A 25512-nucleotide genomic window follows, 5' to 3' on the forward strand; every position below is an offset into this window, starting at 1 on the left:
GTTCAGAGGGAGTTCTTGTGAATGATCTGGGGAAGAGTGAGCAATGGGGATTAGAAGAACACATTCTTTTCACATTTGGCTTGCTTTTTCATTATGGTAGTGTATTTCTTAGCTGTCCAAGAGCAATAAAGTACTGCCTTTGTAAAAAATAAAAGTAATAAAATAAAAAAAAATAGGTTTGATTTTAAACTACTAATTGAATATTGTTAGCAGTGTTCTTAAAGTACACTAGTGTGTAGGAGGGGTATTAATCTATTACGAGGGTTTTGGAGTCTACATGTAATTCCTTGTTGTCAGCAGCATGAAATTACTTTGGGTGTAACTACACAAATTACAGCTACAGATTGATTGCAACGTAGACATGCCCTACAGTGTAGTTTCCTTGATTTCAAACTCAAAACATGCTGTAATGTATAGTATGACAAAAGCTTCCAGTAATTTTCTATTTTGAGAAGAGACTCTTGCAGTTTAAAGATGCTGTGTTCAGTTATTAAAAAGAAAAATCTATCTAAAGCTACTCTAAGAATGAGAAACTTGCAACATTTGTCTATAAACCTTGTCTATAAACCTGTTTCTCTTAATAAACAGTCAATATTGTGTGTTTTTAAAAACAAGATGATGAAACTGAATTGTTCTTATGTTGGTCTTGCCTCTTCTCTGCATTGAGTCATGAGTACTTGTGGATATTAAATAATTAATTTTTATGTTCACAGAAGCTCAAATCAGGTTTCTTAAGGCCAAGCTACGTGTTATGCAGGAAGAGCTGGACAGCTTAGTGAGTGAATGCAGGAAAAAGGTAAGATCTGAGTTTTCTTATCTGTAGAAATAGAGTACATCCCCCTTTTACAAATAATCAGAATAGAATCCCTTCACCTTTATTTAGGCTTTCTATTGTTTTTCGTTTTTTTCTCTTCAGTTAGTAAAGAACTAAGGTTCTATTAAAAAAAAAAAAGAATCAAGAATAGTAATTTCTGTATAAACATGATCTTAAACTATAAGCTTTTAAAGCATACTTCATGAAAAAGAATTTGAGACAGGAATGAATGATAGGTACTGAAGATGTGCCCCAGCTGTAGGGACACTGTGGTGCTGCAGTGTCCTATGCATCACTGTGGGGAAGGAGAACACTATCAGCGTGAGGAGGAGTCAAAATACAGATCCGTGATATACAGAGGGAAGATGAGTGGTGCCCAGAGATAGAGATATGCCCCTTCCATAGAAGGAGAGGGATGGAATGAGAAGTCAATTAAGTTTGTGAAATTTAGTCAGGTGCGGTACTCTGGGGGTCCTTGGTAGAAAAAAAATGTGCAAACAGCTCAGCTGTGATCCACTTTAAGTGGAATATTGTAATCAAAACGGAAATCAGGCTTCCCCATTCTCAGGACGCCATTCTTACTTGCTGTGAAGGACTGCATTTGGGACTACGTATTTAGTGAATCAGGTTATGAATGTAAGGAAGGGGGGGACTGTACTGATATCTTTCTGCTACAGCGTACTACAAAAGAGTTTTTTTGATCTACACGGTCTGCCAATATACTTTCAGGTGATGCTCAGAACACCTCTAGAAATGTAAAAGCCGAAATAGTTTGTCTGTCTGCCAGAGGGATTGCCTCTTTTTCATGCGTTTGGAACCAAGCAAGGATTTTGAACTAACTTTCCATTTTTTTACAATTACATTATTGTTGACTGTGGTCTCTTAACTTCAGAATGTTTTTTCTCCATTTTCCCCAGGCCCAAATTTGATGATGACATTCAGAACATATGACAAACCACCCATGTTTTTTCTCTCAAGGTTTTGATTGAGAGTTAAGAAGCAGGACGATATTAAAAATTGTTTTGGAGATAGGTACCTAGAGAAAATCTGTAGAAGGAATTAGATTTTGATATTTTATATATGTACTTGATACCGTATTTAATATTTATCAATGTGGTTACTTCTGCATTTCTGTATATCTATGCTGTGATCAGAAGAAGGCCGTAACATCAGATTTTCAAGACACTTTCACTTTCAGATTAAATATCATTTTGTCAGTAGCTGTAGAACGTCATCATTCCATGACAAAAATACTATGGAGTTCAGTTACTCTAGCAGATGACAGGAGAAAACCTCGTACCTACTTCTGCTTCCATACTACTCTGTATGTAGTTTCTGTGGTGTGAAAATAACTTTATTACATTCTAAAGGCCCCAGGAAGAACATACTTGCAAAGCCTTGAGACAGACTGTGAGTTTTGCTTCAATTCACAGTACAATTATTATAAGGAAATCTGTTTTAAATATAAAGAATGGGAATATCTGAGGTGCATGTGGTCACCGAACACTCAGAATAAAGCACCCATTTCCCATGTGAGAAGCATGTATTCTTGGGGGCTGGGAGGGTAGGAGAGACTTTTTTTTTTTAATAGAAACTCCACTTTCTGTGCATGCCTTATGTTTTTGATAAAGAAATGAAGGGCATAATGTAGTTCTGAAATAACCTACATTTGTATTCACTTAGTGTTTAAAAGGTTATGAATTTAAAATGCCTTTAAGTTATAAGGCTTAATGTGGGATATAATTGCCAGTAGGTCATGAAGCTAGTACAGGATTCACTTTATGTTGACAGAAACTTGGATTTGAATACTTGATGTATCCTGGAACATTAGCTTGCTTTTAAGTCAAAACCAGGTAATCCTTTAAAACATAAAGGATTGATTATCAGTAATTAGATGATCTTTTTACTAGATTTTTTCCTAATTGTGTGCATTTAGCTGTTCTCACAAAAATGTCATGAAATATCTATGTGCCATTGTTATTCATAAAATTCCATAACATTCTGATGGTTCTCACAGCCTTTGAGTTACAGGAAATTACATGTTTTACATATTACTACAAGACAGTCCCAACTTAAAGACTGCAGAAAATTAGATGAGCAGAAAAATATTTTTTTGAAGTACTGCTCTGGTAAATTGATCTGTTGTTTCTTTAGTTTGTCTCCAAAGTGTTGTGAAATCTATCATCATCTAAACATTTTAAAATAACATCGTTTAAAAAATGATTATCCTTATATCTACAATATATATACTTGTAGTTTTATTTACAAAATATTACTATCACAATATTCTACTGCTTCCTTGCAACATTTTAATTTTGGTTTTGTTTTTGCTGATTGCTGTCAAACAGGATGATGAAAATCAGAGTTTAAAATCTCGGCTTAAGGATACTGAGGAAGAAAAGACTAGACTGCAACGAACAATCAGCATGCAACAGTCTCAGAATGAAAAGTACAAAATGTTGTCACAAGAAGCAAACAAAAAAAGTGAAGGATTACAACAAGAGGTCATTGCACTAGGAAAGGTATTGCAAATATTAGTCTCATTTATCTCGTGAAAGGGAAAAAAAACATCAAATCACCCTCTTCAGTCTAGTTTTACTAATTTGTATCCAACGATCTCATTAGCATTTCAATCTCTAAGTCTTAGAAAATGTATTTTAATATGGTCTAATCACTTTGTAGAAAGAAGAAATGACATTTTGTTAATTGTTTTTCTTCTGTTTCTACTATCATATATTCTATATTGTAAAATTAAATTGTGTGAAAGATCTGCAGGAGACAAAACCACCTTCTCAGAAACTGCTGTCAAAGCCATAAAGAAATCTTGAAAATACAGGGAAATTGTATTTTTCTGGTTTTAATTGTAGTTGTTAAAAAAGCTGCAGCTCATTTTAGTATCCTCTGCTAGGTAGAGGAAAGGATGTCACTTTGTTCTTCGAAATGGACTATTTGAAAATCAGCCATTCCAATTTGGATGTATCAAAATTAACCTGGCTCCTACTGCAGGCCGCATATGCAGAATTGTATACGTGCCTAGTTACAGCAGATGGCCTGTATACCCAGCTTTGTTTGTTTGGAACTTAATCGAAGAGCAGCATGTGTTTTTCTTTAATTACTGAGAGCTAGAGAGGTTGACATCAAAATGCTGTACTACATATAGTATTGTATAATGTATGTAATATAACCAGGAGAATGTTACACTCAGGAATGTGGGGAAAGCAGAACGCAACCTTTAGCTTAACAAAGCCTCATTATACCTCCATTATATTGTACTATGCAACTGTATAGGTGTTCTTTCATCTTAGTGTTATGAAGTTCTGGCATTTTAAAACTAAAATGTACTAAGTTTGTGTGTAGTTCCTGCACAGATACTTGGAGGTTGTGAGTTCACTTAAGTACATACCTTGACTGTTGATTCTGTCAGGAAAATGTATGTTGGTTCTTGCATATTCGCAATTAGAAAATTTATCCCACCGTTTAAGATACATCCATTGCAATTAAAATTTTATTCACATCTGCTGTACAGCTACCATATCCAAAATATGGTCTCTTTCCTCCATTATCTTTGCTTTGAATTTACCAACCACACTTTGGTTATTCCTCATAGGTTGGGTTTTCTAGAAGTTGTCTAGGTTACTTATCAGACACAGTCATGACAAATGGTGATAGTGCTTTAAAGTACTGAGAAGGCAAAAAAAACCCACAATTTTGTTTATTTTTTAAAGTCTCTTCAGTATCCTTAGCAAACAAAAATCTTAACATGTTTACAAATGTGTTCACTTCTCTCTATATCCCAGTATTGTAACTGTGCATGTTATGCGACACCCAGCTGGTAGTTGTCTGAACTGCTTCTGTTATGACATAAGTAATAGAAGACCAAGTTGTGATATGTGTTATGCCAAGTTTGCTTAGATTCTCAGCAATTTATACAAGTTCATTAATCTCCCAGTTGCTCTTTTGTATGTACCTAGGCAAAGAGTTTCACCAAGTTTTCACAATTTACCTGAAACATGGTATCTAATTTGTTATTTCTACATTTCATTCTTCTGCTCTCTGGTCTCACTGACTCTTATCTTCTTCTAACCATCTGCCCCCGTCTAGGTGATCTAATAAGCACTATCACCATTTTCTGTTTGCTGCCTAGTTAGAAGAATAATATTTCCTTTATGTTCTCTCCCCCTTGTTAATTCACATTAGTTATAATGTTACATAAAGTTCAGGGAAACACCGAACTTTTGCTCTTAATCCTTTGAAGACTTTGTGCAGGGATTTTACAGCTTGCCTTGAAGAAAGTCTTAATGTTAAACATTTTCTCTCAAGTGTTTTTTGGGGGATGGGGGTAGCAACAAAATAAAAAATGTTGAAGCAACGTCTTTGCCAGCTGCTGGGGTGGTACATTCACCAATACCATTTTGAAGAATTAGTGAGATGCAGCTTGCTCTCCTCTTTTCATCCACGTTGGAGAAGATTTCGAGCTTCCCAGAAAGACCTAGTCCAGTCATAATTTACCTTTTTTTTTTTCTGGGTATACTTGTCAATTAGATGTTTACCTGGGTACGATATAAGCATACTAAAGTGTATTTCTTGGATAACTGATGGCTACTTAAAGTAACCACCACAACAGCTTGTGTGGAATTGAGGAAATGGAACAACTGCTCAGAACAAGAGTGCCTAAGGGTAAAGGGTTAAAAATAAGACGTTCCCCCAACCTCAGTTTGTTTAAAATAATCTTTCTGTACCCAAAATTTGATATTTCTTTTTCACAAATGACAAGATGTGCTCTTTCTGCCAGAATTGTTTATTTCTTATACTTTGTCTTTTATCTGTATTCTCTGATCTTCAATCTCATTACTCTGTTTCTCAGCTTGGTCTCTTTTTCTTATTTCCCCACTTTACAGCACTATGAAATACTCTCATCAGAGATAAGAGGGAACTGTTTTGATTGTTGCCATAAACACTGGATGAACTATTTTCTGCTAGATGAAATAGTTACTACCCTGAGGCATCAGGGTAGGCTGTTTTAACTTCTAGTTTGTAATTACATGCGATAAGCTGTGAGAAAAAGAGGTAAAGAAGCAGTTGCGAATACTAGCCACCGTTCTAAAGTCTGCCACAGATTGAACATGGCAGCACTTTTCCCCCATTTTTTTAGACTGGGCATACCAGTGGTCTCCTGTATCAATCCTGTGGTCTTACATGATCAGCTCCACAATACTCTAAGAGAATGCTAAAAGAGAGCTTAGAAAGACTTTTCAAGGTTTAAAAATCTCCTTTTCAAGATTTAAAAGGAGGAGGGAAAAAGGGGATAACACTGGTATTAAGGGTCTTTGATTCTATTCACAGGCCACAGAAGTCCGCTAAGTTCTCAGGGATGAGCCTTGCTGCAAATGTCTTGGTTGTATGGTATTCATTACAATACCATGATTCATAACGTTTGTTTTTAACCTTTTCTTCCTATATAGGAACTAGAGAATTTAAAGCATGTACAAAAGCAGGCTGCAACCAGGCAGAGTGCAACAGAGGTTCGCTTAAATAGGGCCTTGGAAGAAGCAGAGAGGTATAAAGTGGAGCTGCATAAACTGAAGCAAAGTAACAAGGTACAGTGCTTCAGAAGAAAGTTTCAATTTGTGATTACTTAATATTGCTGGAATGAGACAAATCAGCTTTGAAAGTACGGCGTCCTTTATAGACTATCCCAGAAGTAACTAACAGCAAGTCATCAAGGGACTTGATAACTTATCTGTGATGATACTGCTGGAGGAAGAAATGCGTAGAAGAAAATTATAGCCTCTCATTTTTTTGCCTTTTTTTTGATAATAAATGTACCTAGAAAGGGGGGGGGGGAAGTACACATACACAACTAATACATACACAGGCAAACCACATTGTTAATTTATCTTGTATTATTTATTCAGTGGAGCCAGCAAATGTTATTTTTTAAGTTTTTATTTCCTTAAGTTTTAGTGAGGGAATATTTTGATGCATCCATTCTCTTTTCTGAAATGTTATTTGTGGCTACTGTTTGTCACTTGTTACATTATGCCAAGTTTCTCTGGTTAAAGCTTCACTTGAATGAATAATCCATTTCTCATTTTCTTCCCATGGTAGGATGTAGTTAACCAAGAACTCAACGCAACTGAAGAATTAAAAACAGAAAACAAGAAACTGCAGAAAGAAAAAGGAGAGCTAATTGCAGGTTTCAAAAAGCAGCTCAAGTTAATTGATATTTTAAAGAGACAAAAGGTAAGGACACAAGTACTGTTGTATTTCAGATAACTCTTACCTGAATTTGTCTGTTGTCAAGTTATGTACTCACATAAACTAGAGCCCCAAGACCAGGAAGTTGGAATACAAAGGAACAGCAGCTTTTATTAGCACATGTTGCTAACATTTTTCTTTACAGTAAAAGCTGGTCATCTTTTGGATTGACTCCATTCCTTATTTGGAACGTATCCTGTTATGGTAAAAGATTACTACTGACGAGCTTTGAGACAAAGAATATCTGTTTGTTCAAGAATAAATATTGTTCAGGTTGTAACATCAGCTCCGTGCAGGGCTGTGTCAATAGAATCCATTTTAGCATGTGAGGTTTTTTTGTTTTGTTTTTTCCTCCAGCATATTACTTGCATATCATTAGCTGTAATATAGCGCCCTCCCAGGATTAAGGCATTACATTTCAGACTCACATTCTTCCTGGATTCTCTAAGTGCATCCTTTGCAACTAATAATGCTTCTTTGTACACGTGTACAAATCTGCCCAAGTGCAGATCTCCCTGTGTGTCAGGAAAAAAAAAGGGAGTGGGTGAGGGGAAGAGTATTTAGCCTAGGTGTGAATTTAGTAGAGCGAAGGATGGGAGTTGATCTACGTCCTTCTGTAACTCCTGGAATATAATGCATTCTTGGAGTCACAATGACATGTACATGGCCATATGGGTTTCCTATCTACGTGGCACTTGCACCTAGCCTTATTTTGAAAGTCATTTGTATATTCATTTAATATCTCCTTCGCTTCCTCTCTGAGGGCATAGAAAGAAGAACAGGGGCTACTGGTTTCAGGTTTTTTTAGTATGTGAAGCTGAAATTGAATATAGAGTAGGTAGTAGAATACTTGCTGAAAATTCATGTTGAATGGAATCACTGTTGAAGACTGTTCCTGAAACACTTTGAAAAATGTATTTACCCCCTCTGCAGTGTCCAAATACATTTTCAGCATATACCTATCAAATGAGCTTTCATGGAACAAATTGAAAGAACCTGTATGATTTCATGAAAGCAAATTACAGTGAAAGGAAGATATATTAAGAGATGTTGCCCAAATCAGAAAGTCTTTCCCCTTACTGTCAATGCATTTAGGTCTGAGTTCTGAGACACTTCTCCCTTAAAGGACTTGCATTAGGTTCACATGCTGTTACTTGTATCAGTTTTCCTTCTGATGTTGCATGGAAGGTTTGCAGAGCTATGTACTTCAGAATTGTCTAGATAACTTCTTAACTTGGTAGAGTGGTTCACTCCTGCTCACTGCTGAATCTTTATCAATCCAAGTAACTGCACAGCGTAGTAGAAAGAAAAGTATCAGTGATAGAGTTAAGGCTCTGCTTTTTGCACTCAAACCACAGCTGTCAGCTAAAGAAAGCAAGTAGTGGTGACTTGTTGAGCAGAAGCATCTTAGAAGGGCTAGCCTTTACGATAAGAAAATAGAACATTTGCCCTTCAGAGTGCTGCAGTGATCACCAGACACTTTGTACACACTCATGAAGTTGTTGAGCCTCCAAAGAGAAAGAACAGCCCTGTATGAAGTGGCAACTTCATAAAACAAAATGCACATACTTATACTAAGAATGGAGAACTGCAGTGTGGAAATACACCCTTGAATTTGGAATACATCTCCAACACAGGACAAAGGAGGACAGAGTTGGAATAAATACAACTGGGGCTGCTCATGTACTTCCAGTAGAAGAGTTTTTCTGGCAGTAAAAGAATCGAGAGGAAATCTTGGGAATTCATCTAACAGAAATACTACTAGCTTAGCCTTGTCTGGCCTTTCTAGCTCTTTAATGTTATTTTGAGAACGACAACAACAAAATGTAGCATTCACTCAAAAGATAATGTACATGAGCTAGCTCATTGTCCTCTGGAACGTGAATCCACTGAAATGCATGTTCAGGGACGGTGTTTCTGTTTGAGCCAGAAACATAGTGTCAGATAAACCATACATTTTTAAAAAATAGTTTAAAATGCTTAAGAAACAAAACTTAATACAGTTTTTAAAAATATGAATACCATAACAGAACTGCAGATAGTAGAGAAAGCCACTTATCTTCTGTTATTAGAAACGTTATATACTCACAGAAAAAGGATGTTGTTAGTTGTTGGCCTTTCAGAACAGACAACAGGTAGAAAAACCTGAAAGAAAATGGTGCTAACACTGCCTTTTATACCTGGCAGCAGAAGGAGCTGGGAAGTGCACTAATGCTCACATGAGGCCAATATACATAGTCACCAGAAGACCTTCAGGTTGATTTTACATCAACCTGTTGTTGAATTAATGAGGAAAACCTAGTTTGGGTCATTTGTGTAGTATTCACTTACAGGGAGATGCACAAAGCATCTGTACAAAGATGTACATCATGTGCATCATGTACAAAGATGTACAAAAGGTACAGCTATTCTGGAGGTGACGCTATGCTACGATACGCTGCTACTACATGAAGAAAAATAAAGGAAAAAAATTAGTAGGATGAGTTGCAGCTGGCAGCAAGTAGGTGTTGGTGTCCAAATTGGACTCTGTAGACCATTCTCTGCTTGCCTTGAAAGAGGGAAACTCATAGAAAATCCTAGTTTTAAAAAGGAATTAGGGAAGTTTGGGTTTTACAGAACTGGAGGGTGTTACACTATCAGTGGGAATTGCTTAGGCTTCTTTGTTGTTTGGAACTGACAATGTGTCTGTATAGAGAGAAAAAGTCAGATACCTTGTAGACCAGACCTGTTTCCTGTTCTTTAAAACATAGCCATGCTATTATAAAATTGCATTCTGAATAAGAGCTCCTTAGATGGGACATGGTCTTTGCCACTTGAAATGCTGGTAAGTAATGAGAGGATATTGCAGTGTGGGGATGAGGACATATAGCATATTTGTGCTATATGCTGTGACAGCAGCTGCAACCCAGTGAGCTTGCAGGGCTTCCTGGCTGCTGCGTCTGATTGGTAGCTCTGTGTAAATGTGCTGGCCATTTAGTACGTGTTTTCTCCGCAGTCACCTGGATGACGTTCTTCCAAGCAATTACATTCTTTTAAAACAGAAAATAGCCTTGTAATAAGTTTTAAAGTTTTGTTTGTTCCACTCCATGTTCCGTTTAAAGTATCCTATGTATGCTATATCCTATATATACATGCCATAATGAACCCCAGATACAGGGCAATGTAACAGAGTAGTCTGCTTCAGATATCTCTCAAGGTGTATTAATGTTATGCTTTGTTTTATGCTGATTATGCTATTTGTTACTGCTACTGTATTCCTTCACTAAAATATTCATTTAACATTAAATCATGCATTTTAGAAGCATTAGTACTGTGAATGAATCAATGATGTGTTTGGCTTTAAAGTTAGCTGAATATTGATCAGCTTGAAAGAATGTATACACAGTTTCTTGGATGTTTTTTTAGAGGTCATGGGAGTTGTCAGTTTTCTGGTAATTTCCATGCTCTGTTAAAACATATTTTTAAAGTAATACAAAGAACTAAGAAAAACTACTGATCCCATTTTACTAGAGGTGAAGTTGCATTATTTAGCATAAAATTAACTGCAATATCCTTACACTAAAAAATGAGAACTTCACAGGAAATATGAACAAATTTGAAGCCCCTTTCAGCTATCTCAATTATGCAGGACTTTATATTAGTCATTCGCACTAGCTTGTCTTCTGATCCTGATTTCTTTTATTTCTTTCGAGATGCACATTGAAGCTGCTAAGATGCTTTCTTTTACTGAAGAGGAATTCATGAAAGCTCTTGACTGGGGAAATTATTGATTCAATAAAAAAACCTGTTTGAAATAGAATTCAAATGATACAGCCTTTTGGCACTAAAAATGTTTGTTAACAAATCAGTGATTTGTTTTTTGTTGATTTCTGCTTATGTTGAAATTATTTAACTTTTAAAAGCTTGCTAGCTTATGTTGCAGTATCACTTGAAATACAAATTGTGAAGTTTGAAGCCAAACTGTCCCTTCTGTGGTAAGCAAAGAGGCACAGAGAATGCAAGCAAGATTGCAACAAGGGAACTGTTATCATTTTTTTTTTTAGTATTCAGAAATGTTTGTTAGATAAGGTAATGCTCAGTTCAAAGAGAAGTCAGTGTTTAGTCTTAGAAAATTCCTTATTGCAACAGAAATAAGTTAACAAAAATGTCACGTCCTTTTCAAAACATGTTTGGAAATCATCATTGTCTGTTCTCTGCAACAGATTTTTGGTTTAAGCAGCAACAGCTCTTCTGTGAAAACGTTCATAACTTGTTTCAGTTGTTCATCTTACAGTGTGAGTGGCAAAAACATACATGAGAATTGCCCCTCAGTATCATGAATGACTCTATAAATCTGATACAGTTGTATTGTTCAAAATTTCTACTTCATTTAGTTCAAGTAAAAATACTTGACTCTGTCTCTGCTCATCAGCTGCTGCTTATGGATACCATCAGGAGTGATGGCTCCATATTCACAGGTGCCCTACTGGCATTATCTCCTTGAAGATTTTATTATGGCATCGTTATAATCAAGGACTAGATAAAAATGTGAGCTGTGTACCTTAATAAAGGGGAGCAATAAAGGTCAGTCCTGGCTGCATGAATCTTTGTCAAACCTCAGCTATTTCACTGTATTCTTCCCACAGAGCAACTTAATAGGAACGCGACACACAAACAGTAAGTTTATATACAGAAGTAATAGTATGAAGTGATTCTGACCTCAGAATGAGAACTCTCTCTCCTTAGATCCTACTAGCAAAGCAACATGAGCTAGCAATGAAATAGTAATTCAGATGTACCATTTGTAAGGAGAAACATTTAGATTAGTATTTTAAGTGTTATGCAAATATAGATAAATCTTTACATTAAAACAAAAAATAGTGCATTGGGATGTTATAGTCCATTATGAAATATCCATCTGAATTTACAGTGTCTTAGGGTTCTGTTCAGTTGCTAGAGAAAATATTTTTAAACATCGCTTCAACCCAAACTCAAATGTCCTGTGTAATTGACAAATAACAACTTAATTTTCTACCAGTTTATTGGTGAAAAATGCAAGTACAATACACATTTAAATAAAACTCGCTGTCCAGCCGATCTTCCAGTCTTAAAATGGAGACTTTTTTGGTTAAAAAAAAAAAAGGAGCTCCTTGCTGTTAACATCAACAGAAATTTTCATTAGAAATCAGATGACATCTAGTGGCAAACCAGGAGAGGAGACTGTGGAAATTTCATCCCTCTTCAGAAAATGCATTCTCTCTTCTCTTTTGGAAAGCCAACCTAAATTCCTCCCCAAGCAGCTTAATGTCATCTTCACCCTTGAGTATTCCCTGCAATAAGGGGAAAGAAACACATGTAGAAGATAAAACAAATTAAAAAGATGATTATGGATCTTTTTGTGTAAGTTGTAAAGCTTTTATCTATCCCTAGTGCCAGTACTATCTTTAAAAACAAACAGCTCTGAAAACCATCAACAAACTTCAGTGGATGAGTTTCTAATTGCTGCACTCAGTGCTAACATAGAGCGGCCGAGCAACTACACTGAAAAGAGGCACTGGCTGAGTTGGGTCATTATTGCCCCTTAAGTTGTGTTGAAATTAGCCTACACAAAGAAATTATTTCAGAAATCAAGTGATACTTGAACAACTTGAACAGGAATTATGCTTTGGAAGGCTAAGTGTGTTTTGGGGAAGGGAAGCACTGGAACCCAGAAATCAAAATCTCTAACCCTAATTTTAGTGGTCATACTGAAGAAAAAATAAGTTAACACCAGTACATGAAACATTCATTAAATCTTATTGAAGTTTTTGATGCAGTTGTTTTTTTTTTCTAATAAGCAGCTTTTTCATTTTCTTAAAATGCGTATGACCCACAGAACGTATCTTGAAGCATTTAGAAAAACATTATGAATTACAGCTGTATCAGAGGCTTCAAAATGAGGCAGAACTTTGGTGTTTATCCATTTTGAGTGAAACAGGCATTTTGAATCAAATAGGCTTTTAGATACAATGGACGCCTTTCTAGCTGGAAGAGCCTTACTTAAAAACTTACGTTCCATATCCAAAAGCTTTTTATGGGCAAAAAGGACTGCAGAAGCTTTCAACAATCTCTGTATGCATCAACAGGGCAAGCAGTGATACAGCAATAAAGAGTATTTTTCATTGCTGCCTAATTCAGAAAAGCTGAACACGTGAGAGCTGACACAAGGACACCCACTGACTTCAGGTAATTTACACAGTTATACAACCTTACCTTTGAACTAGCCAAGAGAAAAGTGATTTTTTTTCTATAAATCATTTAAAGCATTTCAAATACAGTTCACTTACTCTAGGAAGATAACCCAGTAATTTAGATGCGTGCTCTTTCAAGAGTTTCTGTCTCTCTTCTTCAACAATTAGACGAATGTTTTCTCGTCTTTTCTCCTCTAACTGCCTTTCTTCGAGTTCACGTTCCTACAATAAAGAAGTAAATTTTCTTAACCATTGAGTTTCAGCTCTGTCAACATTTATTTCCCACCAATATATACTATACTTACGGAGACTTTTTCTAATAAAGTAAATTTAGAACTTTGAATTAATTTTAACTCCTGGTCATGGGAAAATTAGTTTGAAAATGATGAAAAAGCATATGTAAAAAGACACTATTTCAACAGTAAGTGATAACTACAATAAAAGTCTCAGACAAAATAGAAGACTGAATACCAAGACTTGGGCTACAGTTAAATTATTTAAAAGTCCTTTGAAAAAGTTTGGTAAGTCAAGGTCTGGTTCCTTGTGGACTCTCAGCTGACTTAGTCTGTTCCTGCCTCACTGCTCTAGTCCAGCAAAAGGAAAACCAGGCCTGTGTTCTTATGCCGATGACTAGAAATTGCAGTTCATATTGCGCGTGCAGTCTCAAAACTACAGCGTAGCATTCCATGGGTGGTTTTTAGTTTATGCCAAGCTTTTTCTTCCTCAGATGCTACCCGGAAATACTTTATCTGAAATCAAGGCTGAGTTTTCCCCTTCTTACATAGCATCAGCAGTACTGCCTGATGAAGGAGGCTGAAGTGGGCAACAGTTGTATCACTGAGCATATGGCTCTTGAAGAGCTATTTGCAGAGCATGTCAAGTATACCACCATCTACAGCTGTTAAAGGCTTTAATCTTTTCAGCTGTAAAAAGTTGTCTCTAAAGACTTCTTTCTTATCAGCAAACTAAAACAAAGGCCTGCTTTCCACCTCCTGCCCTCAACCATTTCTCTGCAATTCCTTTGTCACCTTTCCCTTGTAACAATAGCCTTGTTACACAGGATAGAGAAAGTATTCTCGTATTAAAATGTTTTGGCTCAGACCAACAGCAAAACTGAACATTTCTCTTACTTTATCTGCAATAAATTGCCTGCGACGGTCTTCAATAAGTTTTTCCACAGCCCTTTTGTGTTCAAGCTGTTTCATTCTTCGTTTCTGAGCATTCATCTGTTCAATGCGATCATCCTCTGCAAACTTGGCCAACATCTGTTGTCTGAAGGCTTCTTCCTCTTCTTGCATAGCTTGTCGCGCTATCTTCTTTAAAGCAAATTGCTCTTCATATGTTTGCTTTAAGTCTAGACGTTGCCTTATTTTCTTTTCAATTTCTGCCTATAAAGGAAATTCAATAAAATGCTATTTATTGAAAATACTTTGGAAAATTCAAACTTCAGCCAATCTACCTGATTTGTCTCAGATAAAAATTACTGTAGCTGCTACCTTCTAGCATACATGAGTGGAGCAAGCATTCCATATTTAACAGTGGTCTCCAGTATTAACCAGTTTGGCAAGTGTCTTAAGACTGTCAAAATTAAGTCCAAAAAAAAAAAAAGAAACTTTTTCTCCATGAGCATGAAGTGGGTCAACAAGACATTCCTCCTGAACAACTCCCTAGGAATAACAGGATTACGTATTATCTGTGTTAGATTTTATCTAAAATCTGATGAGAGACAAAGTAGGCAGGAAAAAGCAAACGGATGTGCAAAAAGCAAGCAGTTAAACTGCGTAGCTTAAACCTGAACTTGCAAGTTACTGATTTTACCTTAAGAAGAAGCATGACAATGTATAAAGGGGACCATGAGAGTATCCTAAACCTTCAGTTGTTTTCGTGGTTCAAAGAAAAACAAATACCTTAGGGATGGCAAAGGAAATTCAAAAGACAGAATTTTTCCTCCAAAAACGAGGTTTACATACAAACTGCTTGTCTGGCATGGTACATTTAGGAAATACGGTCTGCTGGAGAGAGACACTTTCTGCCAGAACAGAAAGAAGAAACAACAGAATGAGAGCTGGGGTCATTCAGCCTGGAGAAGAGAAGGCTCTGGGGAGACCTTACAGCAGCCTGCCAGTACCTACAGGGGGCTGCAGGGGGACTCCTTCTCAGGAGGTGTAGTGATAGGACAAGGGGTAGCAGCCCTAAACTAAAAGAGGGGAGATATAGATTAGCTATAAGGAAGAAATTCTTTTCTATGAGGGCAGTGAGGCACTGGCACAGGCTGCCCAGAGAAGCTGTGGCTGCCCCATCCCTGGCAGTGCCCAAAACCAGGCTGGACAGGCTTCGGGCAGCCTGGTTTGGTGGGAGGTGTCCCCGTCCATGGCAGGGAGGTGGTAACGGATGATCCTTAAGGCCTCTTCCAACCCAAAGCATTCTATGATTCTATGAAATTCAGTTAATTTAATAAACCTGTCAGAACTGAGCTTTTTGCTTTGAGGCAGCTCACATACTAAAATGGGCCAAAGGAAGCCCCTCAAAACCATCCCAAAGTCACGATGAACACAGGAGACTTTGCAAAATCCAAAGTGTAAAAAAAAAATAAAAATCCATCCATAAATTACCCTGCCAGCACTGTTAGAAGAAAAGTTTTGGAAATGGGAGTTACTTGGCCTTTGAAGAGCATCCTCAGATGCAGAAGGAACTGCATATGGGATATACTCTCACAAAAACGTTTTTGTAAGTGTCATGGCTGTAGTGACAATTCCCAGAGACTAAAGGAGAGCTGCTCCATCGCACAGACATCAGAAGTTAATGGACAGGGGAATACTGGGTAAAATACTGTCCCCCAGCTTTCACCTTATTACTTATTTTCTAGATCAGCAATTCGAGTGGTTTCATTTTCTCTTAAAATTTTCCTATCTGGTCTGTTTAAATTAGGTTAGTTTACCCATAACTAATCCATAAATTTTATATTTTTCTGCATATACACTTCTGTTTTTATTTTACTAAAGTTTCATCCAGACCAGCTCCACTAACCTAAATCTTCCGCAGGAATAATGGCAAAGTTGCAGTACTCCTCTCCAATTGCATTCTCCCTTAAACAGTTTATGCACGTATAAACAGAGGACATGTACTACATATAAAAAAGCGGTATCTGCCAAGTGCCAAAACATCCATACAAGTATCTGCAGAAGTCCAGGCAAAGCGAATTTCCCCCCACCCAGTACAAAGATACTATTTCAGCTACCTGCCAACACTTACCATCTCCTTCTTCCTCTCTGCCTCTGCTTGTTCTTCCAGATACAGCTCTTGTCGTATTTGTTCCAGTTCTTCACGCTTCCGTTGTTCTCTTTGTAGATTCTGGGCAATCTATTACAAGAAGGAAGGATTTCTGAACAAAAGACAGAAATATACAAAATAATCTTTTATAATATCAAATTTCAATACCATGGCTTGAAGTCTATGCTTTTTCTCCTCCATGTCTCGAACTTGAGCCATCCGCTCTTCTTCTCTTTGTTGCTGACGGCTGGCAAACTCCATGATTTTCTTATTTTCTTCTTCCATCTCTTCCTGTTTCCTCTGCCTCCAGATAGCTTGTTCTTTTTTAAATTCGTCAATGTGCATCTGAGTTGCTCTCATTTTTTCGAACTTCAGTTGTTTTTCCCTGTATAAGGTAAAAAAAAAAAAAAGTGCATAAGTAGCTATCTAACATACTGCAGTGACATTAAACAGACCATATGCTCATCATAAACAATATATTCCAGAGATGAAGATTTAGACTCCACATGACTCTCCTTACCCATTCAGCAGGAAATCAGATGCCTGAATTATAAATGCTAATTAATGAACTATCCCTGAAAATGAATCTCATGTTTAATACCTTTCCTTCCGGACAGACTGAACACATAGGTGCTTACTGTTACTCTATTTTATACATGCTCCATCCAAACAACAGAGAGAAGGAAGCCCAATAGCCCAAATGCCTCACAAGCCCTGAACCTTTTTATTCATTTATACTAAACTCTCATCCCACTACCATCATGCCCTCACAAAACTCCTTTCTTATCCATGGCCCTAAGACATAGCACACAACATATTTCATTTTTAACATGTATCTCGAAAAGGTAGGGACATGAGGCAAGGTAGAAATCTGTGATATGCAGTCATTTCCAGCATGACAGTCCTAATGGAAGCGCTCCTTGAAAAAAAAAATGGATTTTGTATCTGGGGAACAAGACCACAAGATTGACTGAAATGACAAGAATATTCTGGCTCTTACACAGCAAAATCTATGCAACTGTCTCTCTTGTTAGTAAAGTGGGACCAAGAGAATCTTTCTTGAATAGGAATAATTTGTTGAAGTGGCCCTTACCCTATGAAATAGGCATATCCAAGTTAATTTTTCCACATAGAATTATATACAGTTTTAAGTTTAAATTAAAAATAATAAAAATTCAAAGTAACTAACATTTGGTCTTCCTTGTAGATCTTCCTTACGATTTCATCAATCATGAGTTTCTCTTTTAGAAACTCTTCATAAGCATCCTGCCTCTTCCTGTCTTGTTCCTCAAGCTGTTTCTCCAGTTCTTGCTGATACATTATTTTCTCCTTGTTTCGCCTTAGTTCTGCAGAACTTTCTTCTTTTGCTACCCTTTCATACTCTTCCTTCATCTTTTGGGCTATTTCAGCATCACGTTTCTACAAGGGGAAAAAAAAGCAATGTAAGATTCCTTTTTGCTTCCACTTGCAGTGAAAAATTACACAGTATATAAAAGGAATTATATTGCATTACAAAAATAGAATGTTTTCCACCTTAATCTTTCTCTCTCCCTCTACACAAACACATATAGTGCCTTAACATGCTTCATGCCTTCAGTAGAACCCTTGAAGAGAATCCCCATTATCGAAACAACTTGAGAAGAACTAACAATACTTCAAGGAAGCCATATATTTTATTAAGACCAAGTAGAGTGTTCACAATATGAGTGAAACTAGCTCACAATGGCATAGCGACCAGCATGTAACAGAACTATACAGAACATCCTCAATAAAGTGAGGATTTACTTAATTACTCAATTTACTTAAATTTTGCATCAAACATTAATGTAATTAGAATCACCTGCCTGATCACCAACATTACCCTATATGTACATAAAAGTTCACAGTTCTTTTTTGAAGTTACTCAGACGTGTTTATGTTTAATAACAGTGAAAAGCATTTTCAACCATCTGCTTCTGAGATAAGGATTCACCACAAAACTGCGTATAATAGTTTTAACTTCAGTAAACATTACAAAAACAGTGAAATAAAAACTATATCCCTTCACACGGCTTAATTCACTACTACTTTGACTGTAGTGGCAAAGCAAGCCTTTTTCTTATGGCTAATCAGTTCTCCACAGCAAAAAACAGATTTCAGTATACACTGAATTCTTAAACTTAGCGATAATCTAGATAAAAAGGCCAGCCTCAAAGAGAATTTTTAATACAATCTATACAAAAAGTTAAAGCACTCTGGTGGCTTCTGAGAACAAAATAGGACTTGGTTGAAAACCACACGCTAGGATACGCTGAAACTAATTACCATTTTCTCATACTGTATAGCTTCTTTTTCAGCAATCTGTGCAGCTCGCTCCTTATTCATGTAAGCAGATTTCAGTTTTTTTTCTAACTCTCGAAGTTCAAGACTAAGCGAAAAAAAAGAAGTTCATCTTATTACAAGGTATCCATAGGAAAAAAAAAAAAGAACCTTCCACCACTGAAAGCATATTGAGAGATCACATCTCTTTACTGGAGTTGAAATGATGTAAATTCTCAAACAGAAAGAAACAATGAGACAACCACTGAACAGGCAAAAAACTAAACCACAAATACCAACTGGTTTGAAATAATGCTACAATAAGAATTATAAACTGATGAACATTTGCTATTGAATATTATTGTTTCATACTGTAGATCATTGTTATGGTATCCACAATAAAGGTTAAGTAACACAACAGCTCACTAGAAATAAGATGATGCTCTTCAGCTGTGCAAATAAATTAGAGATATGTTATTGCATATCATGCGTATGTACAACAAAGGGAAGGAAAAGAAGGATTTTCATGAAAGATTTCTAAAAATACATGCTAAATCTCTCATCCTATTGAGGTCAAGAACAAAATTTCTTGTGTGAAATCTCAGCCCACAGTAACAGAACACAAAGTTAAAATGAGTGCTGACATTAACCAGCCAGCCAAACCACTGGAGAACATTGGTGTCTTTGCATGTGCAGCAACTCAGGAAGCTGAAATCTGCAGAGCTCGGAGACAAAAGCTGCAGTAGTCAGAAAAGACACAAGGGCTGTTACCAGAATGTTCCCAAAACATTTTAATGGAATATATAACCTGTCCATAACCCAGAGTAATCACTGCAAAAGTCACAGAACTCCTTTCTTCCACTGATATATTAAAGGACTCCTAACTATTCTGAAACAAGTCTAGGTAATACCTTTAAAATAAGCTTAAATAAGTAATTCCTTAGGAACGTTTCTTCAGAATGTATTACAGAAAAGGAAAATGGTTTTATTTTTGTTTAGGTTTTCTTTTATCTTCATTACCATTTTCACCCATGACATCTGTACAAATAAGAAACCTGAGCACGATACTGTATTTACTGTTCTTCTCAACCTTTCCATAATATTACAAGGATATACCGGGAATTTAACAGATACAGAATATGGAAAGCCAATGATACAACCAATAAAAGGAAGTTACATAAAAGATACACTGCTATCTTAACAACACATTCGTTTTATTTCTCAGGGGAAAAGCCTGATTTTAGATAAAAAAAACATTGCTCAAACAGAAGAGCAGAAAAAGAAGTTTCAAAGTTCAAAAAGTTAAAGCCTGTTCTAAAATAGTAAATTGTGTGTATCTGATTTGAACATACTAAGAGCTCCTCTCCATTGCTAGAAACCACCCCACAGTGTAATCTTACTGCATCTGAGGCTCAGTCCAAACTACGTTAAAGGAGGAAAAACAAACAAACAACTGAGAGATGCAACAGGCTGAATACTATAGCACCGTTATCAAGGCTGAGTTTGATTTATAGGAACAGCTGATGGGTGAAGATTTCAAAGAAGGCAACCTGGTATTCCAGTCTTTACCTGTTCTCCCGCACTTGCTGCCTCATCTTTTCATCCTTCAGCTTCTCGTGCTTGAGCCTGGCCAGCTCAGCCGCCAGCCGTTCCTCCTGCTCCAGCTGCTGCTCCCTCTGCTGCTTCTTCTCTTCGTCCTGACCGGGGCAAACAGTTCCCGTCACAACTCGCATTTGGAAGACGACAAATTACAGAACCGCGCCGCTGAACGGCTTTACACGCCCTCGGGACGCTCCGCAAAAGTGACCTCAGGCGACGAACGCCTCCCGCCTGCACCGGCCCCGCGGCGCGGCCCTCACCCTGCGCACGGCCTCGTCCAGCCGCCGCTCCCGCTCCACCGCAGCCCACAGCCTGGCCGCCCGACGCCGCCCGCCGCGCTCCTCTGCCGCCGCCGCCGCCTGCGGACGACAAGAGAGAGACGGTGCCGCCGGGCCGCCCTGACAGACCCTGCCGGGCCACCCTGCCGGAGCCCGCCGGCCGCCCGCCCGCAATCCCCGCTCACCATCCCGCCCGCAGCCGCCCGCGCCGCCATGGCAACCGGCGGCACCGGCCGCACCTTCCGGCGGCAAGGGCCCGGCCGCGGGAAGATGGTGGCCGGGATGGCTTCCAGAAGGGCTCCTGGAGCGACTCCCCTCCGAGTACTACATAAAACAGCATTTTGCTTTACGCATCTCTAAGCACACAAACTAGATGGCAGCATTTAATTACGAATTTCTGTCCTTCATGGCGATTGCCAAATGGGAAGCAGTCAGGGAGCACTAGCCATGGCCCTCACCAGAAGAGAGGGGTCCTGGGAAGGTTCCTCAGTGTGCCTCGCTCAAACCCGACAGGCAAAAAGGAAGGAAAATCTAACCCTAGCTTCTCCAGAGACACCTTACACAGCACACAGATGCTCACTCCAAGAATTTCTCCCAAATGGCTTAGCTCCTGGAGGGAAATCAACCCAAACTCTACTCAAATACCTTCTGCCACTTTTCTCGTATTTATTTTCCTTTCTACAGAGTTGCGTGAGATTAAAGGCATTTAAGCTCATTTAAAATAGTATTTAAAACTCATTGTCACCTATTTGATAATTAAAACAATTAACCTTAAGACAAAAACCTTTCAGGAACAGGTAAAACAAAAAGTTTGCCTGTTTCTATTGATTCTGTACTAGGTACGCTTCAATCTGTATATATGTGGGATGGGAACACTCATTATTTTAAATCAATTTCCAATATTTTATTAGAATGCCCAAGATTAGTGTAATACTTTCTGAAGCTTTGGGTATTCTTCACACTTTCAAGAGAAAAATGTTCTCGCACAACACTTGAGAAAAACAAGCTACCCAAACAACTACAGGCCACCGAACTGATGCAAGCAGAGGGTTGAGCTGGGGCAGAAACACCATGAACATTCTCTGCTACTCCCTTCTCCTGAGTAAACAGCCACATGCCTCAGTTAAATGGAATTCTCCTTCTTGCCAAAGAAAATAAAATCAGCTCCCCTCACCTTACTTCTGGAAGCAACAGTAAATAGCCTTCAGATGTAGAATTTAATTTTTGCACACATGTCCTTAATTTGGAACAGCAACACTCTAAAATAAGAACATTAAATATACCTAGGTTCAGTCTCCAGGAGAGCAAGGCATTCAGAGAGAAAACCGGGATTGAAAGTGTTTGAAAAACATACATGAGACCAGCAAGTCAGTTTACAGAGTCCTTAAAATTAAGAGGTGGCTTGCATTTGTATATCAACAATATTCATGAGCAGTGTTTCTTTCACAGAAGGGACAGACCACAGCACTAATATCCAGTATAGAAAATACTTGGAGGTTTACAGTCCTCAGTGCCTCATTTTTCTTTGATTTCCCATACATTTCAGATTTGCTCCAGTGAATATATAATGTAAAGAAAAAAAACAAAACAACCAGAGAATTCTTTTATCCTCAAATCTTACGGCAGCTTGTGTTCAGAAACTCTTACCTTTAATACCCTCATAGTTTTCTCCAACATAAATTAAGCCATTGGGAAGTTCAAAAAACATACTGTGTGCACAGATCTCCAAACAGAAAGCAACCTTTCAGCCTGTACAATCACCCAGTGTATTGGTGAAGGGAAGATATTCCAGAAACCCCACACAAACAACCATATGCACAGAAATAACCCTTGCCCTACTCCTTTTATTAAATTAAATACTTGGAGATGGAAAACAATTTCCCCTAATTCAAATACAACTGGTGGTCTCATTTATTCTTTCTTGAGAGCTTCCCCAAGAACTGCAGGCTCCCGTCCGAAAGCTTGTCTTTTTTTTTTTTTTTTCCCCTTTATATCCAGAACTTCCCCCTTCTTTCAATTTGTAGCCATTAGTGTCTCAGTCTCCCACTATACCTTCCCCGTAGCTTCCAGGGGGCTGCTGCTCAGTCCCCCTCAACCAAAGAACTGACTGCACCCCCTCATTGTGGTCATCTGCAAACTTGCTGGCCATGCAGGCACGTGGGTAACACACCTGCATCTGAGCAAGCACTTCTCTCTTCTGCCCTAGCACTTCCCGTTCTCCCCAGCAAGGTTGTCTCTGTTGAATGATCCACCTCCACCTGCGGGAAGCATCTGCTTTTGCTGCTCCTCCCAGCTGTGCGATCACAGCAGGTCACTGCTCCTAGCAGAGGCCTCTGTGGTAGATTGTTATTTGCAAAGAAGTCTAGCACTGTGTTTAAAGTGGACGTACCTTTTCCTTATGTCAAAAAGCAGACCTCCTTGATGGATGACACCAACTAATTTCTCAGTTAAAGGCCACACTTGTAGTCTTGGACAGAGTTGCTCAACACATCTGAAAGAACAGAGTGAAAACCCAGTCGTTTTGCAGCCGGCTACATCAGACTCCTTAACGCCAAGTGTGTTTATACTTAAGTTTTCTTTCCATAATATAAATTACCAAGTTTTTAGAATAACAGATAGCGAAATGTCTACTTTACTACAGTTTGGAAAGGAAGGAGTCCCAGTTGCATAATTACCATCAAACTCTTGTTTCATACAGCATTTCTTCTTGCAGTAGTCTGTTTATAGCTTACTGGTCAGTGACCTGCTTCTCATTCCTTTTTCCTAACACCATTAAAAACTCCCAGGGCCTGAAAAGCATCGGGTAAACCAGCAGCCAACTGTACAAGTGAAGCATTAAATTCAGCAGCCCTTTCTCAGGGTTAACAGAGCATATTAACAAACGATTCAGTTCTCAGCCTCAGTATCACCACCTACTGATCAATCTACCACTGCAGAAATGAAGACTGCTGAGGAACGAAAATTTTGCTCATGATAAAAATGACAAAATGGAGCATTAAAGGGAAAGAGGTGGTTTCCTTTACTTTAGGGGTTTAAACCAAATGTTATGCAGGAGCACACAGCAGATAAGGTCATTAAATGAAAAAAGTGATGCCATTTTGCAGGTTTACCTTTTTTCTAGGGCATTTTACCAGATGATCATACCATGTGACAGTGACAAATGCATTCCAGCTGAGATAAGATATGTGGGTCATGCTGACTTTGCAACAATATAAGCCACTACTGGGGATAACATGGTGTCTCTGTGAGACAATTTACCTTCTTTGGATGAAAAGATAAATGTGAATTAACAGGGAAGAGTCTGAAACATCTGAGCAGTGGTATTGATCTACTAAAGACCTAGATAAGTCACAGAGAAACTAATGCTTGCTCTCCTTGATGTTAGTGATGGATGGGATAGCAGATTTAGCAGCTAAGGGGCTATCACTGTCAAGAAAATCTGAGCACTAATACTACAAATAATTTTTTTGGGGGGGAGGGTGGTGGTGGTGGTGGCGGAGGATTACTCTGCAGTAGAGGGGAAAATATGTCCCAGGGCAACAGCAGGCAGAAGTGATCTTTTACTTATGACATTATGGACTGTAAACAAAAATATTACAAGGAACAAAAGTATTCTGTGCTTCAAATCCGTTCGGCAAAAATGCAGCTGCTCCTGATGAGAAAATGTGGTTTTAGTAAATATTTAGCTATATAATTGAGTTTTCAAAGAATAAAGAGAATAAACGGAGTCTCAGGCCAGGAAGGATGTTTGTGAAAAGGACATGAAGAGCAATTAGTCTTATAGGGGCAGCATGTTCTTTGCTTCAGTTTCAGGTTTCCATCTCTGCTCAGCTGTACTAGTCAAAAGTAAATGTTGTGGGCATCTAAAGGCGGATGTAGCAAAGCCAATTAGAATGTATATCCACAGCATCATATACAGCATATATTTCCAAGTAAACTCGGAGTTCTAAATATTTCCTATTAATATTTATTACTGGCTTATTTAAGTTCTTAAAGCACCCACCCGCTCTTCTGAGGAAGCACAGAGTTTCTAAAAAATTGAATACATAAATTCCGAAGACTACAGATGAATTTTACTCCACAGTGACAACATTACACCCCAATGTTTCTTATAAAGGGGATTTTGGCTGGTTGGACACAAAATAATTATTTTAGTTAAAAGGGCAGACTTACATTAAAACAGACTCATTAGCTATTTTGTAGAGAGGATTTTTAAAAATAAAAACAGTAAGGTAGTGCAACTACACTTGATTCTGCTTTCACGCAGGTAGATGATCACATTGTCCCTTCCAGGCTTACATGTTGACAAAACCATTCTTCATCCCATGGTGTCTTACCTCCATAATATCCTTGTCAATTCTTTGTTTCCACATCAGCAGTGCCATAAAACACAAGTGCTTCTTGAAACATGCAGACCAAACTCATTTGGACACTGTAAACAAAAGCAAGGAATCAAGACACTATTTCTTCACTAAGTTTCAAGTCTCTTTCCAAACTTCGTTCAACCCGTCAGGATTTGTTCAGGGTTAAGATGGGAGGCTGCCTTAGATTCATTGGCTGTTTTCTTTTGTATCTTCTCTGGGTGCTTCTGTCTCTGTAGTTTCTGTCCTATTCCTATTACTCCTACCAAACTAAGTTTGTGGCTTTCTGCAACCCTTCATTCAATCAACATTATTTACATTGCTTAGTAGTTTTGTAAGTGTCCTATATATTCTATAGTTTCTTATTATTTTAATCTATACTACAGAGTTCAATTGCTTCTTATAATTGCTGTCTTTTTTTTCAG

At 37.9% G+C, this 25512-nt stretch overlaps 2 protein-coding genes across 7 annotated transcripts in view; one reads left to right on the top strand and one right to left on the bottom strand.

Annotated features, from left to right (window-relative positions):
* TEX9 (testis expressed 9) overlaps positions 1 to 25512 on the top strand; it is a 39834-nt gene that overhangs the window by 12504 nt on the left and 1818 nt on the right. For 2 of the 3 annotated variants that reach the window (XM_080551744.1, XM_080551742.1), the window contains exons 8-11: positions 714 to 796; positions 3163 to 3336; positions 6277 to 6411; positions 6923 to 7057. In XM_080551744.1, coding sequence (XP_080407870.1) covers positions 714 to 796; positions 3163 to 3336; positions 6277 to 6411; positions 6923 to 7057 — 527 coding nt within the window. Of the gene's footprint in view, positions 1 to 713; positions 797 to 3162; positions 3337 to 6276; positions 6412 to 6922; positions 7058 to 10764; positions 12150 to 25512 lie in introns of those variants that run through there. The other variant, XM_080551743.1, reaches the window with a different exon arrangement.
* On the bottom strand, positions 11860 to 25460 carry MNS1 (meiosis specific nuclear structural 1; the record flags this gene model as incomplete). Of its 4 annotated transcripts, XM_080551747.1 has the most annotated exons (11): positions 11860 to 12381; positions 13378 to 13503; positions 14412 to 14669; positions 16534 to 16641; positions 16720 to 16936; positions 17741 to 17970; positions 18856 to 18958; positions 20419 to 20546; positions 20709 to 20807; positions 23116 to 23217; positions 25064 to 25460. In XM_080551747.1, the coding sequence occupies 8 exons, from the start codon at positions 20442 to 20444 to the stop codon at positions 12283 to 12285; spliced, it is 1167 nt and encodes a 388-aa protein (XP_080407873.1). In that variant the 3' UTR covers positions 11860 to 12282. The 4 variants fall into 4 exon arrangements, with proteins under 4 accessions (XP_080407873.1, XP_080407872.1, XP_080407874.1 ...); XM_080551746.1 differs by lacking the exons at positions 23116 to 23217; positions 25064 to 25460 and adding an exon at positions 22897 to 22970; XM_080551748.1 differs by lacking the exons at positions 23116 to 23217; positions 25064 to 25460 and adding an exon at positions 22779 to 22832.

This window comes from Anser brachyrhynchus, assembly GCF_964034855.1.
Source record: "Anser brachyrhynchus genome assembly, chromosome: 11".
NCBI lineage: Eukaryota > Metazoa > Chordata > Aves > Anseriformes > Anatidae > Anser > Anser brachyrhynchus.